The following is a 14276-nucleotide window of genomic DNA, read 5'->3' as shown; positions in this document are numbered from 1 at the left end:
GCTGGTTCCACAGGAGGGGAGCTTGATAGCTGAAAGCTCTACCTCCCATTCTACTTTTTGAAATTCTAAGAACCACAAGTAGGCCTGCACTCTGAGATCAAAGTGATCTATTAGGATGATGTTACAATGAGGTCTCTGAGATATGATGGAACTAGGCCTTTAAGGGCCTTGTATGTAAGGAGGAGGATTTTAAATTCTATTCTGGATTTTAAAGGGAGCCAATGAAGAGAAGCTAAAACTGTAGTAATATGATCTCTCTTTCAAATTTCTGTCAATGCTCTTGCCACTGCATTTTGAATCAGTTGGAGGCTGTGTAAAGAGCTATTTGGACAGCCAGAGAGCAATGAATTACAGTAATCCCGCCTGGAAGACTTAAATGCACGAACTAGTTTTTCAGCATCACTCAGAGACAGGATGTTACTAATTTTGACAATATTACGCATGTGAAAGAAGGCAGTCCTGATTATTTGCTTTATTTAAAGGACATATCCTTGTCGAATATAACACCTAGGTTTTTCACAGTAGTACTGGAGGCCAAGGTAATGCCATCCAAAGAAACCAGGTGATTAGATAATGAATCTCTGAGATGTTTAGGGGTGATAAACTCGAGAGGTCAGTGATAAAGACAAGTTTGAAGAGTTGAGGCAGCAAATGATTCAAGGCATTTCAAGCATAGAGTGTCGGTGTCCCACACTGCTTAAGCGGCACAGCCTTGTATGGGAAAGACATATTGGAGCTCCTAGTGTCTAGTCTAACAGAGGAGTTTAAGTGTGCTAAGGTTAGACTGGAAATGACTCTCAGTCGAGGGATCCAGTGGTTAGGAGTACAGCGCATGGTTAAAACAGGGAGAAAGTGGAACCCAAAAGAGCCAGTACAGCAAGCACATTGCTACAGACTCTAATTGTTCAATTAAGTGTGATTGTTTGTTCTGATTGCTGCATAACAAGGCAAAGGTTAATTTCTGGGTTGATGAAAGTCACTGAATGGTAGGAAAATGGGGTTGCGCAGTGGGAGCACGGAGGGGGTGACTCCAGGATGCTGGAATTCACTGCTAAGCCTTGAGTTGCTGTGGGCCTAACTTAACGAAACATCGGTGAAAGGTGTGGTGAGGAAAACTCCAGTGGTAGCTGGCCAGCTGACTGGCAGCCTGCTGGTCGGATTTCAGTTGGACTGGGCTTCTAAATTTGTTTTACTTGGGATCTTGGCACAAGGGATTGTAACATCTTATCCTGTGTATTAATGAATTGTTGTAATTCACTCTGAAGAACAGTTTCCCACCAATCAACAATTTTTCAGTACTTGCCCTCTGTGTGCTATAAAAGTGTTTATTTTGTGTTCTTACTTATGGTGGTGGAATATGCAGCAACAACTCTGGGGATGTTTTCTGGGCTAACAGGAAGGCCATAGATAGCATTAGGAGTACTGTAGTCCTCTTCTTTCAGGTCAGATGGTTGGAGGTTTGGAGGGGGTATAACAAGCGGATGGAAATCCACCAGGCTTTCTGAATGGCTGCGACCTTTGCTCTGACTGTACTGGAGCTGTGTCACAAAACCTTACGAAGAATGCAAGCAGTGCAAACAGTTTTAAACAGTTGCTGTGTGAATGTGTGTGTTATTCAATCAGCACTGAACTCACAGGGTTGTGTGTATGCCAGAAGCAGCACGAGTAGTGAGCGACTGTGTTCGAAGACCTGAAGGCAATGTAGTCTTTTCTCAAGAGCTTGACGATGGCATCTGAGTGTGTCTTCCACATCCAGAGGAACGCATACAAGGGACATGGAGCGCTGCATCTCTGCACCTTAGACACAAAACAAATATGCATGAAGACATTATACATGCACTATACATGCAACCTATCTACACTTACTTTATATTTGTACTATTTATTCAAACCTTAGTATCTTGCCATGTCTATTCTATCTACCATTTCCAATAATTTTGTAATGTTTGAATAATTTTTGTGGGACAGCCATCACCATTTAGTAGTAAATACAAAAAATGTTTACATGAATCAAATATTTTTTTATCCCCCCAATTTAACTATGTGGCTATGATGTTGCCACACAATATCACCTACTATTTTCAAAAGATACGATAATATACTCAAACTGTTTTTATGGAGAGGGAAGAGTGCCAGGATTAAATAAAGTAAACTATATGCCCCCAAAGACAAAGGTGGATTGAGACTCCCATACCTGTGACTATATTGTCTCATTTGAACTTGCCAAATTTGCTAAATATTGGCAACAGGAGGAAAATGAAGTAGACTGCGTAAATATTGAGAATAACCAATGAGCACTGTTTAATCCAAAAAAATGGTTAACTCAGAGAGCCAACACAATAAATCCTATTCTTGTTACTCAAGAGAGGTCTTGGTGAAGATGTCACCATATTCCGTACAACTGCCACATTATTGTATTGGGAAAACACCTGTATACTGAAGGGGCAGTACTCTAGCATCATACATACAAAAGCAGACCTGTATAAAGACAGAAGATTCATGTCCTTTGGCAGTGCAAGGATAACCTTTGAAAATACTTCCAAATGAGAAGCTGCGTAACCATCAAGTTCAAGTTGGAGGAACTGGCAGAGAACTGCATTTTATCACACGACTTCCCAGTTTTACAAATGAATCAGCCTAAACATTGGTATTGCCACACCCCGTCAAGACTTCATAGAATGAAACTGATGATGGACAACTTCTGCTGGAAGTGTAAAACAGAGGTGGGAATTTTCCTTCATTGTTACTGGGAATGTCCTCTAGTTGCATCTTCTGGGGTGAAGCTGCCAGAGTCCTGAGCAGCTGGCCATGATTCCTCTGACCCCAGATTTGTGTCTTTTGGGTGATAAAACTCAAATGCCATATGTCCCAAAAAGTAAGTTTTCTGATATTATTGTAGGACTAAGCACTGAACCAAGAAATATTGGAAAACCGACAGAAGCTGTCTGAAGTCTCAAAGATGGGGTTAATGCAATGGTAGAAACAGCATCTTATGAGTCTATGCTATATAGATTAAAAGGGAACATGGAACTTGGGATTACTTCTGGACTCACATGATGACCGACAGGGATCTTGTGCTGACTCCAACACCACCTGGGTGTCCTGTATCAGTGTACATATTGTGATTCCAGTCACTGCTTGCCATGGACTTTTGTCTCGTGACATGTATTTCTACTTGATTATTATTATTGTACCCTTTTTTATTTTTATTTTCCCTGCTCAAACCTTTCAGTTCAACTGCTTCTTGATGAATGGAGTTTGTGAGTGCCGTTTTCTTGTGAATAGGTTGTTGTGCTTGCTGAGCAGTCCACACACTGAGCAGCTGGGAGCCTGCATAACTTTTGTAGGTTACCTGAAATGTAGAAAAGAAAGCAGCACATACACATAATAAACAATAATATACAAAAGGTAAAATTGTACAAATAAAAATAGTTCTTTTTACTTTGACAGAGATTCTTTGTTTCTGCTTAATTTAAAGACATTACAATATTTAGTAATTATCACTTTCTATCTAATTATCTTTTTCTTTTTACTGTTTTGGCAGAATAAGATAACATTATCTGGCAGATCTGGTATCATGAAGAAAGAAAAGCAAAATGGACAAAACAGCAATGCATGGAAAGGAATTTAGTTTTTCTTCTACAGTGTTTCCCCCACCATTATAATAGGGGGGCCCAATCTTATTATGTTATTTACATTTCTCTCTATGATCACGCATTTACAGTCCCCATCTAACCCCAACCCCCCACCCCAACCTCCAAAAGCCTGGGGGAAAGGGATATACCTTCAGTATCATCATAGAATGTCGAATGCAGGGGTGACCACACTGTTTTTGGCTTGCGGGCTACTTTTACAATGATCAAGTCAAAGTGATCTACCTACATATAAGCTCTCTCTCTCTCTCTCTCTCTCTCTCTCTCTCTCTCTCTCTCTACACACACACATACAGTTGAAACCAGATGTTTACATACACTGTGTTAAAAGACACATAACCTTTTTCCTCACTGTCTGAAGTTAAATCAGACTAAACCTCTCCTGTTTTAGGTCAGTTAGGATTACTAAAATTATTTCTATTTGCTAAATGCCACAATAATGAGAGAGAGAATTTCTTAGAGATTGTTTTATTACTTTCTTCAAAGTCAGAAGTTTACATACACAAAGATTACTATGTCTTTAAACAATGAAGGAAAGCCCTGATGATGATGTCATGGCTTTTGAAGCTTCTGATAGGTTAACAGACAACATTTGAGTTAATTGGAGGCACACCTGTGGATGTATTTTAAAGATACACCTCAAACACACTGCTTCCTTGTTTGACATCATGGGAAAATCAAAAGAAATAAGCCAAGATATCAGGAAGAGAATTGTGGAGCTCCACAAGACTGGTTCATCCTTGGGTACAATTTCCAGATGCTTGAAGGTGCCACGTTCATCTGTTCAAACAATTATACGCAAGTATGGACACCATGGGAATGTCCAGCCATCATACTGCTCAGGAAGGAGACGGGTTCTATGTCCCAGAGAGCGAGGTGGCCTACAACCCCCACTCAGTTAGAACACAAGTTCTGTCAGGAGGAGTGGACCAGAATTCCAGCAGACAATTGCGAGAAGCTTGTGGAAGGATACCCAAAACATTTGACCCAAGTCATACAGTTTAAAGGCAATGCTACCAAATACTAAGGAAATGTATGTAAACTTCTGACTTTGAAGAAAGTAATAAAAAATTCTCTAACAAATTCTCTCTCTCATTATTGTGGCATTTAGCAAATAGAAATCATTTTGGTAATCTGAACTGACCTAGAACAGGAGAGGTTTAGTCTGATTTAACTTCAGACAGTGAGGAAAAAATGTTTATGTGTCTTTTAACACAGTGTATATAAATCTGGTTTCAACTGTGTGTATATATATATATATATATATATACAGTCATGGACGAAAGTATTGGCACCCCTGGAACTTTTCCAGAAAATGCACCATTTCTCCCAGGAAAAGTGTTGAAATTACAAATGTTTTGGTATACACGTTTATTTCCTTTAAGTGCATTGGGACAACACAAAAAAGCAGAAGAAAAAAGCCAAATTTGACATAATTTTACGCAAAACTCAAAAATTGACTGGACAAAATCATTGGCACCCTCAACTTAATATTTGGTTGCACACCCTTTGGACAAAATAACTGAAACCAATCGCTTCCTATAACCATCAACAAGTTTCTTACACCTCTCAACTGGAATTTTGGACCACTCTTCTTTTGCAAACTGTTCCAGGTCTCTCAGATTTGAAGGGTGCCTTCTCGCAACAGCAATTTTTAGATCTTTCCATAGGTGTTCCATGGGATTTAGATCCGGACTCAGAATTCTCCAGCGCTTTGTCTCCAACCATTTCTGGGTGCTTTGTGAGGTGTGTTTTGGATCATTGTCCTGCTGGAACACCCATGACCTCTGATGCAGACCCAGCTTTCTGACACTAGGCCCTACATTACGGGCCAGAATGTTTTGATAGTCTCCAGATTTCATGATTCCTTGCACACAATCAATGCACCCAGTCCCAGAGGCAGCAAAACAACCCCAAAACATCTTTGAACCCCCACCGTATTTGACTGTAGGTACCGTGTTCTTTTCTTTGTAGGCCTCATTCGGTTTTCTGTAAACAGTAGAATGACGTGCTTTGCTAAAAAGCTCTACCTTAGTCTCATCTGTCCACAAAACATTGTCCCAGAAGGATTGAGGCTTACTCAGGTATGTTCTTGCAAACTGCAGTCTTGCTTTTTTATGCCTCTGTGTCAGAAGTGGGGTTCTCCTCGGTCTCCTGCCATAGCGCTTCATCTCATTCAGATGACGACGTATTGTTCGAGCTGACACCGTTGCACCCTGAGTCTGCAAGACAGCCTGAATTTGTGTGGAAGTTGACTGAGGTTGTTTATCCACCATTCGAACAATCCTGCGTTGCATTCTTGCATCAATTTTTCTCTTTCGTCCACGTCCAGGGAGATTTGCCACAGTTCCATGGGTTAAAAACTTCTTGATTATATTGTGCACAGTTGACAAAGGAACTTTAAGATCTCTGGAGATTGACTTGTAACCTTGAGATTGTTGATATTTTTCCACAATTTTGCTTCTTAAGTCCTCAGACAATTCTCGCCTCTTCTTTCTCTTCTCCATGCTTGGTGTGGCATACACAGGCAAACAACACAAAGGTTGAGTCAACTTTTATACATTCCAACTGGCTTCAGTTTTGATTTCTATATTGCCAGCACCTGTTACTTGCCACAGGTGAGTTTAAATGAGGATCACATGCTTGAAATGAAATTATTTACCCACAGTTTTAATAGGGTGCCAATGATTTTGTCCAGTCAATTTTTGAGTTTTGTGTAAAATTATGTCAAATTTGGCTTTTTTCTTCTGCTTTTTTGTGTTGTCCCAATGCACTTAAAGGAAATAAACGTGTATACCAAAACATTTGTAATTTCAACACTTTTTCTGGGAGAAATGGTGCATTTTCTGGAAAAGTTCCAGGGGTGCCAATACTTTCGTCCATGACTGTATATATATGTCTAAGAAGAAAATTAGTTGCACAGAACCTTTAGAATAATAGCATGTTGGCATGGCATGTTGCATGTTGCTAAAAACAAAAAATAAAATAAAATAAGATGAAAGTTTGTCATAAAGTTTTGCAATATACACGCTCTATCTTCGCGATCCACCGGTCAATCACGTTCGACGTATTGGGATCCCCTGGTCTAATGACATTTATGTGAGAGGGTATGCTACCTCTTGGCCAGTGGTCTTTTGCGTCTTGACATGGTGAGGTTGTGGGACGGCAGGTCCTCCAAAAGAACTAATCCTTTCAAGCAACCTCCTTTGGGCGTGGACTAGTAGAGGAGTTACTATCAGGGCGTAACGTTCCCTAGAATAATATACAGACAGAAAAATGTACAAACAATAGAAAACATGTCCAGAACTGCATACCTAAACCATAAAAGATATGTGCTTTTGTGTGTAATATCCACAATAATCATACAATATTTTAATGAGTTCTGTATATTACACTATTTTGAGTTTTTTTGACTTCCTTTACTGACCTTTGTGTTTCCTCTTTGCAAATTATGAAGTCTGCCTCAAATTCCCTTTGGTCATAAGATCTTAGTGCTCATCTTCACTCCACCCTGTCTGTTTGAAATGTTTCTGTACTTACTCACCGAGTATATGTGTTGAAAAGAATGGCCAAGTGGGCCAGGTTTTCCCATTTGCCACTGTCGTGAAGGCACTCCAGAGTGTGCAACACCAAAGTGCGGATCCAGCGCAGGTCCACGTGGGTGCTGTCATCCAGTGGGGCTGAGAAGTGAAGCCTGGATTCTAGTTCCTCCTCAGTCAAGTCGTTGTCATACAAACTCCACAGCTAGTGAGCACAAAGACAAAAATGAAAGTTACAACCAGTATTTTGACATCTTCACTGTGTTGCTGTAAATTTGTTTTCAGATGATAAGATTGTGGTGACCATAGTAATCATGAAAGCCTATACATCACGACACACTTTGAAATTTTGAGGTTTTGTTTTTACAATTTCTTAAGAATATAAAAAGCAGTTTATGATGCGGACCCCAAGTTTGTTTAACATATCCATGATTAGGTCAGTAGCCAGTAGCAGTAACGGAGTGAAGATGGTGTGCAGCTGGCCTGCTGTGATAGCAGAAGTAGTTTCAATTTGAGCAGATCTCTGTACTAGGAGAGTGATTCTGCAGGTCTGGTCCCACATAGTCTGACACAAATACTGCAGAGTGGTCCAGTGGCTGCCACGATGGGCCAACACCTGGAAAAAATGAATACATACAATAAAGTACAATATAAAATAATATAAAATATAAAGTAAAATGAATACCCCACATAATATATACCATGGCTCTGCGAAGATATAAAGTTGATTTGTTGAGTGAATACAGTAACAAGGCAGCGCTGCCTCTTTGTGTCTCCATTTGCTGTTCCATAGTTTGAGAGGAGTCCTCTCCCTTATCAAAATTCTCCTCTATGGCAGAATCATCAATTTGTACTGCTGGAAGAAAAGGTTGAAACTAGTGAAGAAAGACAAACTAGGTCATAGTTTTTTCTTTTCTTTTCAGTGTGCCACTTTTCTCACCTTTCGTTTGGTTCTTGTCTTTGTGTGCAGCCATCACATGAACCCTAAAAGAGGAATCCCACTCTAACGCAACTTCATATTTAGACAGCTGCTGTTGCTGTGGGTACCTCCAAACCAGGACACCAGAGTAGGCCAGAGAGAAACACAAGGCATTACACTGGCTATACCTGAGCAAAGCATAATATATTATCATATTACCAAGCGTATTTACCAAGTAACTGTCACATAGAATAACATGACAACATGAACCTTTGCCGGAGGGCTTCTCCGTGTAGCTGGTCCAGGCCCTGATGAAACAGTGCTAAATGTGCCTGGGCCATGATGTAGTTGAGGTGAGATCTCCACGGTCTCTCCTCATGGGACATGTTCCTCAGCTGACGCCGTTTCTTGTAGCATTGCACCACAGATGATATTGTGTTTAGCAGGTTCTCCACAATCTGCATCTCCCTACACATACACAAAGAAGTTCAAGCCAACGCACACATACAGTGCAATTATACCAACGCAGGTATCCACAACAAACACATACACAGATATAGTACACTGTACCTGGTCGTTTGGCCTCTCTGGAGGATACTGTGTGACAATTTCTGCTTTAGTTTCTTTCTTGCTTCATCTTGTGAATGTGTGTTCTTTTTCTGTTGGTATTTATATGCACATTTAATATTAACATATAGCAACACATAAAGTAATAATGTACTTAGCAAAAAGCTATACATTAAATTTTTTCAAAATTAGAATGGTCAATTTGAGGACTGGAAACATGCAGCCATTTTTAGTATTGCACTTCAATAAAGTGTGTAATTACATGTATGTGTGCACAATATTTTCACCTGGGGGGTTTCATTTCCTTTCAGAGCCTGAACACTGCTTTTTCTTTTACAATGGTTATTCCCCTCGACATATTTTGCAGATTGTCCCATCACTGCATCACGCCTGAAATAGACAGGACAATTCACATACTGTCATATACAGTCTGTGTTAGTACAGAAAAAAACAGCTGCGTCCATAAAGAAATAGATAGTGATAAATTGTGTGACATTTCGACAATAGCAGGGTTGATCTGAAAAGATGTGTTGTCACACCTGGAAAAAAACTGAAACATGCTTTGCCCCCAGTTTATGACAAGTTCTGGGTGTCCTTCTTCCATGGTCCTCTGGAGTAGAAGAGCCGCAAATTCAATAAAAAACGGCTTGCATCTGAACTTCATCACTATCAAAAAAAACACACATTAAAAGCATTATTGAAGAAAACTGATGATGCATTAAAAGGAGTCAGCAAGGATATACCACTTGCCACATTGGTAGGCGTCCTTTAATGTGCTGCTGGAGATCAAATCAAACAGTATGTTAGGATCCTCACTGCCAGTCAATGGCTGTGAAATCTCTGCAGAAATAAAGACAAATGTGTTCAGTACAAAGCTTAGGAAAAAACACCTGAGGACTCAAAACAAAACTATAATGAAACATTTGACTAAAGAGATGTGTTAGATGCCAACGGACTAAAAAAGCATTGCACACATGTGAAATATTCATGAACAGAAGTGAATTTCATTCTTTACTGTTAGCTTTATTTTGGGTGTCATGTTTTTAAGAACTAAGGCTGTAATTACAAAAAAATAAACTTCTTTCAATATATACAACTGAGCATTTAAATAAAAAAATAATAATAAATGTAATGAGACCAGTGTGTGGTGTTGTATTACCATTGTCTGTGGTGATGGGTGCTTCAGATATGGTTCTTTTCTTGTTTGTCCTATACAGTGCCTTCAGCAGTGGGTCTGTCTTCACTATTTTACACTACACACACACACACACACAGAAAAGCACCATGATACTGTAGGGGCAAGTTATATACTTGTGTGTGTATATACTTGTTAATTGAATCTAATGGTGAGGATAAATAATGAATTAAATAAACACTTCAGTTTCTTACATGCTTAGTTTGGTTAGAGAGTCTACTGATTTGCCGCTGGGCTTCAGAGACCTCCTGGAGTAGCCTGTGACCACAGTCCATCACTGAAGCAGCCATCTGATGCTTCTGTAGCACATGTAATGCCTGTTGGGAGGAAATGAGGAGTCAGAAATAATTTTGTACAAAGCATCTGTGTGGTCATTTGGAATTGTGACACTGTGAATTGATGAATCTGCTGAGTATATAAACTGTATATCACAGTCACCACATGTATGCATACTGTGACATGTCCTGTAAAACCTGGTATTAAAATGTACTGAAAGCACACAGTGACTTAGTACAGGATGAGTTTCATGTTAATTGTGTTAGGTCTTGTATTTTCAGATTTCTGTGAAACTTTCCTAAAAATGTGCTGGTATTTAGCAGTAAATAAAACAAGCAACCAATTGGCAGCATACGCATTAATTAAGTTACTAAGTGAATATTGACTTATATTGATATTTCTTTATGAACTAATACATAATGCTCTCATTATTTCATGATAACTTGAATATAACAAGGAGATATCTAACCTAGAAGCATTCTCCATTTCATTTTAGTACCAAATCCCACAGACCTTCCCTTGAAAGTAATGAACAGCTAAATACCATTTTTTAAATACCATTTAAGATGTGAGGAAAGTTTGGAAAGTTAGAAAAAAGTAGCATGTGTTTTTTAAGTGTAATGCTTCAAAAAAGTTGCCTTTGCTATGCTTCTCTGAAGTTGATTTATGTCTTCACATTAAAACAATTTAAGAGTTGATGCTAATTAATGCAAAAATAGTATAAACTGCACATAAACACACACACCTTTGAGAGGTAGTAGGTGATGCATGCTTCCATGTGGATTAATGAGTCTGCAATGCTTTCAGTCCATTTCTGTTTGAGAAGAGTTGAATTTTCCTCCAAAACTATCAAGCATATTTTTAGTACCTGAAAATTTGCACACAGACACACAATTGTGAATTACGTATAACATCAAATATGTTACAGTGTGAAGATTTGTATAGATGAGGTTTTTGCATACTTGTACCACAGGTTCGCAGGGGATCTGATAGAAGATTAGAGGTGCCAAGAGGTTATAGCAGCTAACAACAGATTGCACAGCAACGCTGCCATCATTCAAACACATTGCAAAGTCCATGGCCACCAGCATTCGCTCGCATTCTGCCAGTCTGGCTTCCTGCATGCACACGAGAACATATGATTTATTTATGTGTGTGATATGGCCTTTATTAATGTCAATACAAGCAGGAACTGACATAGACTTTCCTCCTGCAATGTTGCAACCGTCCTCTAATTTCTTGTCTAATTTGTTCTCTATTACTAGCCACGCAATTCCGTGGTACTACTGTATAGCATGTTAACTGCTGCATGTCCCTCTCCCCTCCTCCCTACACTCCTCCTCCATCTTCTTGTGAGTGTCTCTGGCCTGGAGTTGTGTGTTTCTGACCTGTGGAGCTCCATACGTCTGTTGTCGTGGTCTCATCAACCTGTCGAGTCTTCATGGCCTGCAGTTACCCACTCCTATCTGAATGAACAATTCTCTAACCTGCCTATGATACTGCTTATATTCAATCATTTTAGCAGCTAACTGGCCTGTGATAGAACAACTGCTGTCACTAACAGCTTTATTTATATTCATTATCAAACTGTTCTGTAACGTAATCAGCAGTATGTTGTATTTGTATCACCATTAGATTCTACATGTACGCTTTAGTCAGATGTGTGTATCTATGACAGATGTATGTTTATCTCGGAACTCCCACTGCTCTCTTCTCTCTGTTTTTCTGTCTCTACCTGGCCGACCTTAGGCAAATGGGTCCCTCCATATTAGCAGGGTTCTGATCAAGGTTTCTTCCTGTTAAAAAGCAGTTTTTCCTTGCCACCGTTGCCTTCATGCTTGCTCTGGAGGTTTCAGGCCAGGTTTTGTAAAGCGTCTTGAGACAATTTGTATTGTTATTGAAGCTATATAAATAAAACTGAATTGAATTAAATATTCCCACTACCCAAATAAACAGTAGTCATTCAGATAAGAAAATAAATCCTTACTGTACATACATATGCACTTGTCTTTAGCCCAGTTTTTTACCTGTTCCCAGATAAATGGTCCATTTTCAGAGAATGAGTCAAAATAAAGCGATCTCTGCTGAATGTTGATCTCTGTCTCGATGAAGATGGAAGTGTGGAACAAGTGGCATAGGTAAGGAGAGGAGTATTGCAGGGTTTCTTTATGCAGTCTTTAGCATGGTGAATGGGATTAGAATAGAGAATATGAGTAAATACAAGAGAAGACAAATTCCTTGAATTAAACTGTGTGGAGTGTGTGTTTCCCTCCTCACCCTGTGGTAGCAAGTCTATCTTGCACTTTATGCAGTCTTTAGCATGGTGAATGGGATTAGAATAGAGAATATGAGCAAATACAAGAGAAGACAAATTCCTTGAATTAAACTGTGTGGAGTGTGTGTTTCCCTCCTCACCCTGTGGTAGCAAGTCTATCTTGTGTGCTGCGGAACTCGCAGTCGGGATAGGTGTAGTGGCTCCATAGTTTCCTGCAGACTCTCTTGGCTATAGCATACTGTTCCGTTTGAAAAGCCACCTAAGAAAAAAGCCATCAAAGGTTCCTTATGCATAGGGTTTGTTCAGCTACAAGGTACTAATTTGGAGCAGTGTGCAGTGTACCTGAGCCAAGTAAGCCCATGTTGAGAGCAGTGGTACAGGCATGCATGTCAGCAGTGGATATGTGGACCCTCCTATAGTGTTGCCTAATAGCTTTCCCTGGCTGTTGTAGGCTGCTACAGCAAACACATACTTCAAGTTGGGCTCCAGGCCCTTTACCCTCAGCACACACTCACCAGATACTGCTGGCACCTAGAAAGAAGGCCCAGTATTATATGCACAGAAAAACATGATGATTAAATTGTGCCCCAGGAGAGCTGAGCTTCTGTGAAAGAAATTGTACCATATCTCCAGTTCCTGGCAGGCTGCAGTCTCCAAGGCGGGCTTTCTGGTTTATGCCCTTAGCTTCTCGACCACAAAGCTGGTACCAACACACCTAGAAAGAAGAAAAAATACAAAAAATAAGCTGAAAAGTATTGAAGCTGTGTGGATTATTTGCTGCTGTTTGTTAGATTAGTAAATGAATGACGCAATTAAAAGCAAATCTCACCTGTCCCTCCAGGTTGTAAGGTGCTGTGGCAAAAGTGAAGGAGTGGTCTTTATATGAGAGTAGGATCGGGGAAGGTGGAGGGTTTACTTCGCCCTCCTTCATTCCTTTAATTTCCATGATCCTAGGAGTGGTGGACATATACATATTTCTCTCTTCAATCCCTGCTTTTTCAATCAGGTTAGAGGCCTCCTATCAAGAACACATGAAGAAGCCAGTTGAATTATCTTCACACACAAAAACTCACTTCAATCACCAGTAAAAAATGTTTCCACAAGAGGTGCCTGCAGCAGCAATACATTTTTTATTCCTGTTAATTAGAGCTGGAGCCATTTGACGATTAATTGATTAGTCAGCCAGTGATTAGTCAGTATTTTAATAACCGATAAATAATTTAGTTTTTAAAGAAAAAATACCAAATATTTAATGTCTTTATTTAATTATATACACATTTATGTGTATGTAAAAGGAACAAATGTGGTTGTATAACCTCTAGCAGACTTTCGGCTTGGCTGCTGTCATTTGGTTCCATGTTGTTGTATACTAGCAAGGCCTTTTGGATCAGAAAAAGCGCTTTGGACATCCTGTTCTTTTTGATCCGATTCAACAGTTCAGACTCTGAAACTAGACACAAAAAGAAAGGAATAATGACCATCTTTAGGTCCACTGTTTGTGTCTACCATTAGATTTGTAATATTGACAGACATATTATGAATTGTTTTCACCACTTTTTGATGTCAAATATTCTGACTGGTAATGAATCGTACCTGCATTTATCTGCAGTAGCTGGAGTGATGCCCTGTGGTGGATGATCTCCAGTTCTTGATGAAGGTCTTTGGCCAGCAGAAACATACGCGTAGACTGAGTGTGTTGACTGCTGCCAGAATCTAAATCTGCCTCACCCCCCAGTTCTTCTTTTTCCTTCACACTTTCATCTTCTTCATTTCGTTCTACTGATGCTGAAGGACATGTAGACGGAGCCAATAGATGGAGGGGACTCAATTTCTATCAGAACAAGAGAATATC

The 14276-nt window shown here is 39.7% G+C and overlaps 1 protein-coding gene across 1 annotated transcript in view; it reads right to left on the bottom strand.

Moving 5' to 3' along the window:
* The window catches only part of cfap54 (cilia and flagella associated 54), a 30349-nt gene that overhangs the window by 12801 nt on the left and 3272 nt on the right, over positions 1–14276 (bottom strand). Inside the window, exons 12-35 of the mRNA XM_084564950.1 lie at positions 14018–14255; positions 13741–13874; positions 13254–13442; positions 13047–13139; positions 12767–12955; positions 12565–12683; positions 12177–12324; positions 11112–11267; positions 10895–11017; positions 10068–10190; positions 9838–9931; positions 9429–9518; positions 9218–9344; positions 8966–9068; positions 8682–8770; positions 8382–8579; positions 8133–8299; positions 7894–8045; positions 7599–7808; positions 7198–7397; positions 6770–6905; positions 3226–3352; positions 1636–1797; positions 1343–1552 (exon numbers count right to left, since the gene is read on the bottom strand). Coding sequence (XP_084421076.1) covers positions 1343–1552; positions 1636–1797; positions 3226–3352; positions 6770–6905; positions 7198–7397; positions 7599–7808; positions 7894–8045; positions 8133–8299; positions 8382–8579; positions 8682–8770; positions 8966–9068; positions 9218–9344; positions 9429–9518; positions 9838–9931; positions 10068–10190; positions 10895–11017; positions 11112–11267; positions 12177–12324; positions 12565–12683; positions 12767–12955; positions 13047–13139; positions 13254–13442; positions 13741–13874; positions 14018–14255 — 3577 coding nt within the window. The remainder of the gene's footprint in view (positions 1–1342; positions 1553–1635; positions 1798–3225; positions 3353–6769; positions 6906–7197; positions 7398–7598; positions 7809–7893; positions 8046–8132; positions 8300–8381; positions 8580–8681; positions 8771–8965; positions 9069–9217; positions 9345–9428; positions 9519–9837; positions 9932–10067; positions 10191–10894; positions 11018–11111; positions 11268–12176; positions 12325–12564; positions 12684–12766; positions 12956–13046; positions 13140–13253; positions 13443–13740; positions 13875–14017; positions 14256–14276) is intronic.

The sequence above is a fragment of the Chelon labrosus genome (assembly GCF_963514085.1).
Source record: "Chelon labrosus genome assembly, chromosome: 17".
Classification (NCBI taxonomy): Eukaryota; Metazoa; Chordata; class Actinopteri; order Mugiliformes; family Mugilidae; genus Chelon; species Chelon labrosus.
Note: the sequence above shows the minus strand (reverse complement) of the source record. Positions and strands in the feature narration are given on the sequence as shown.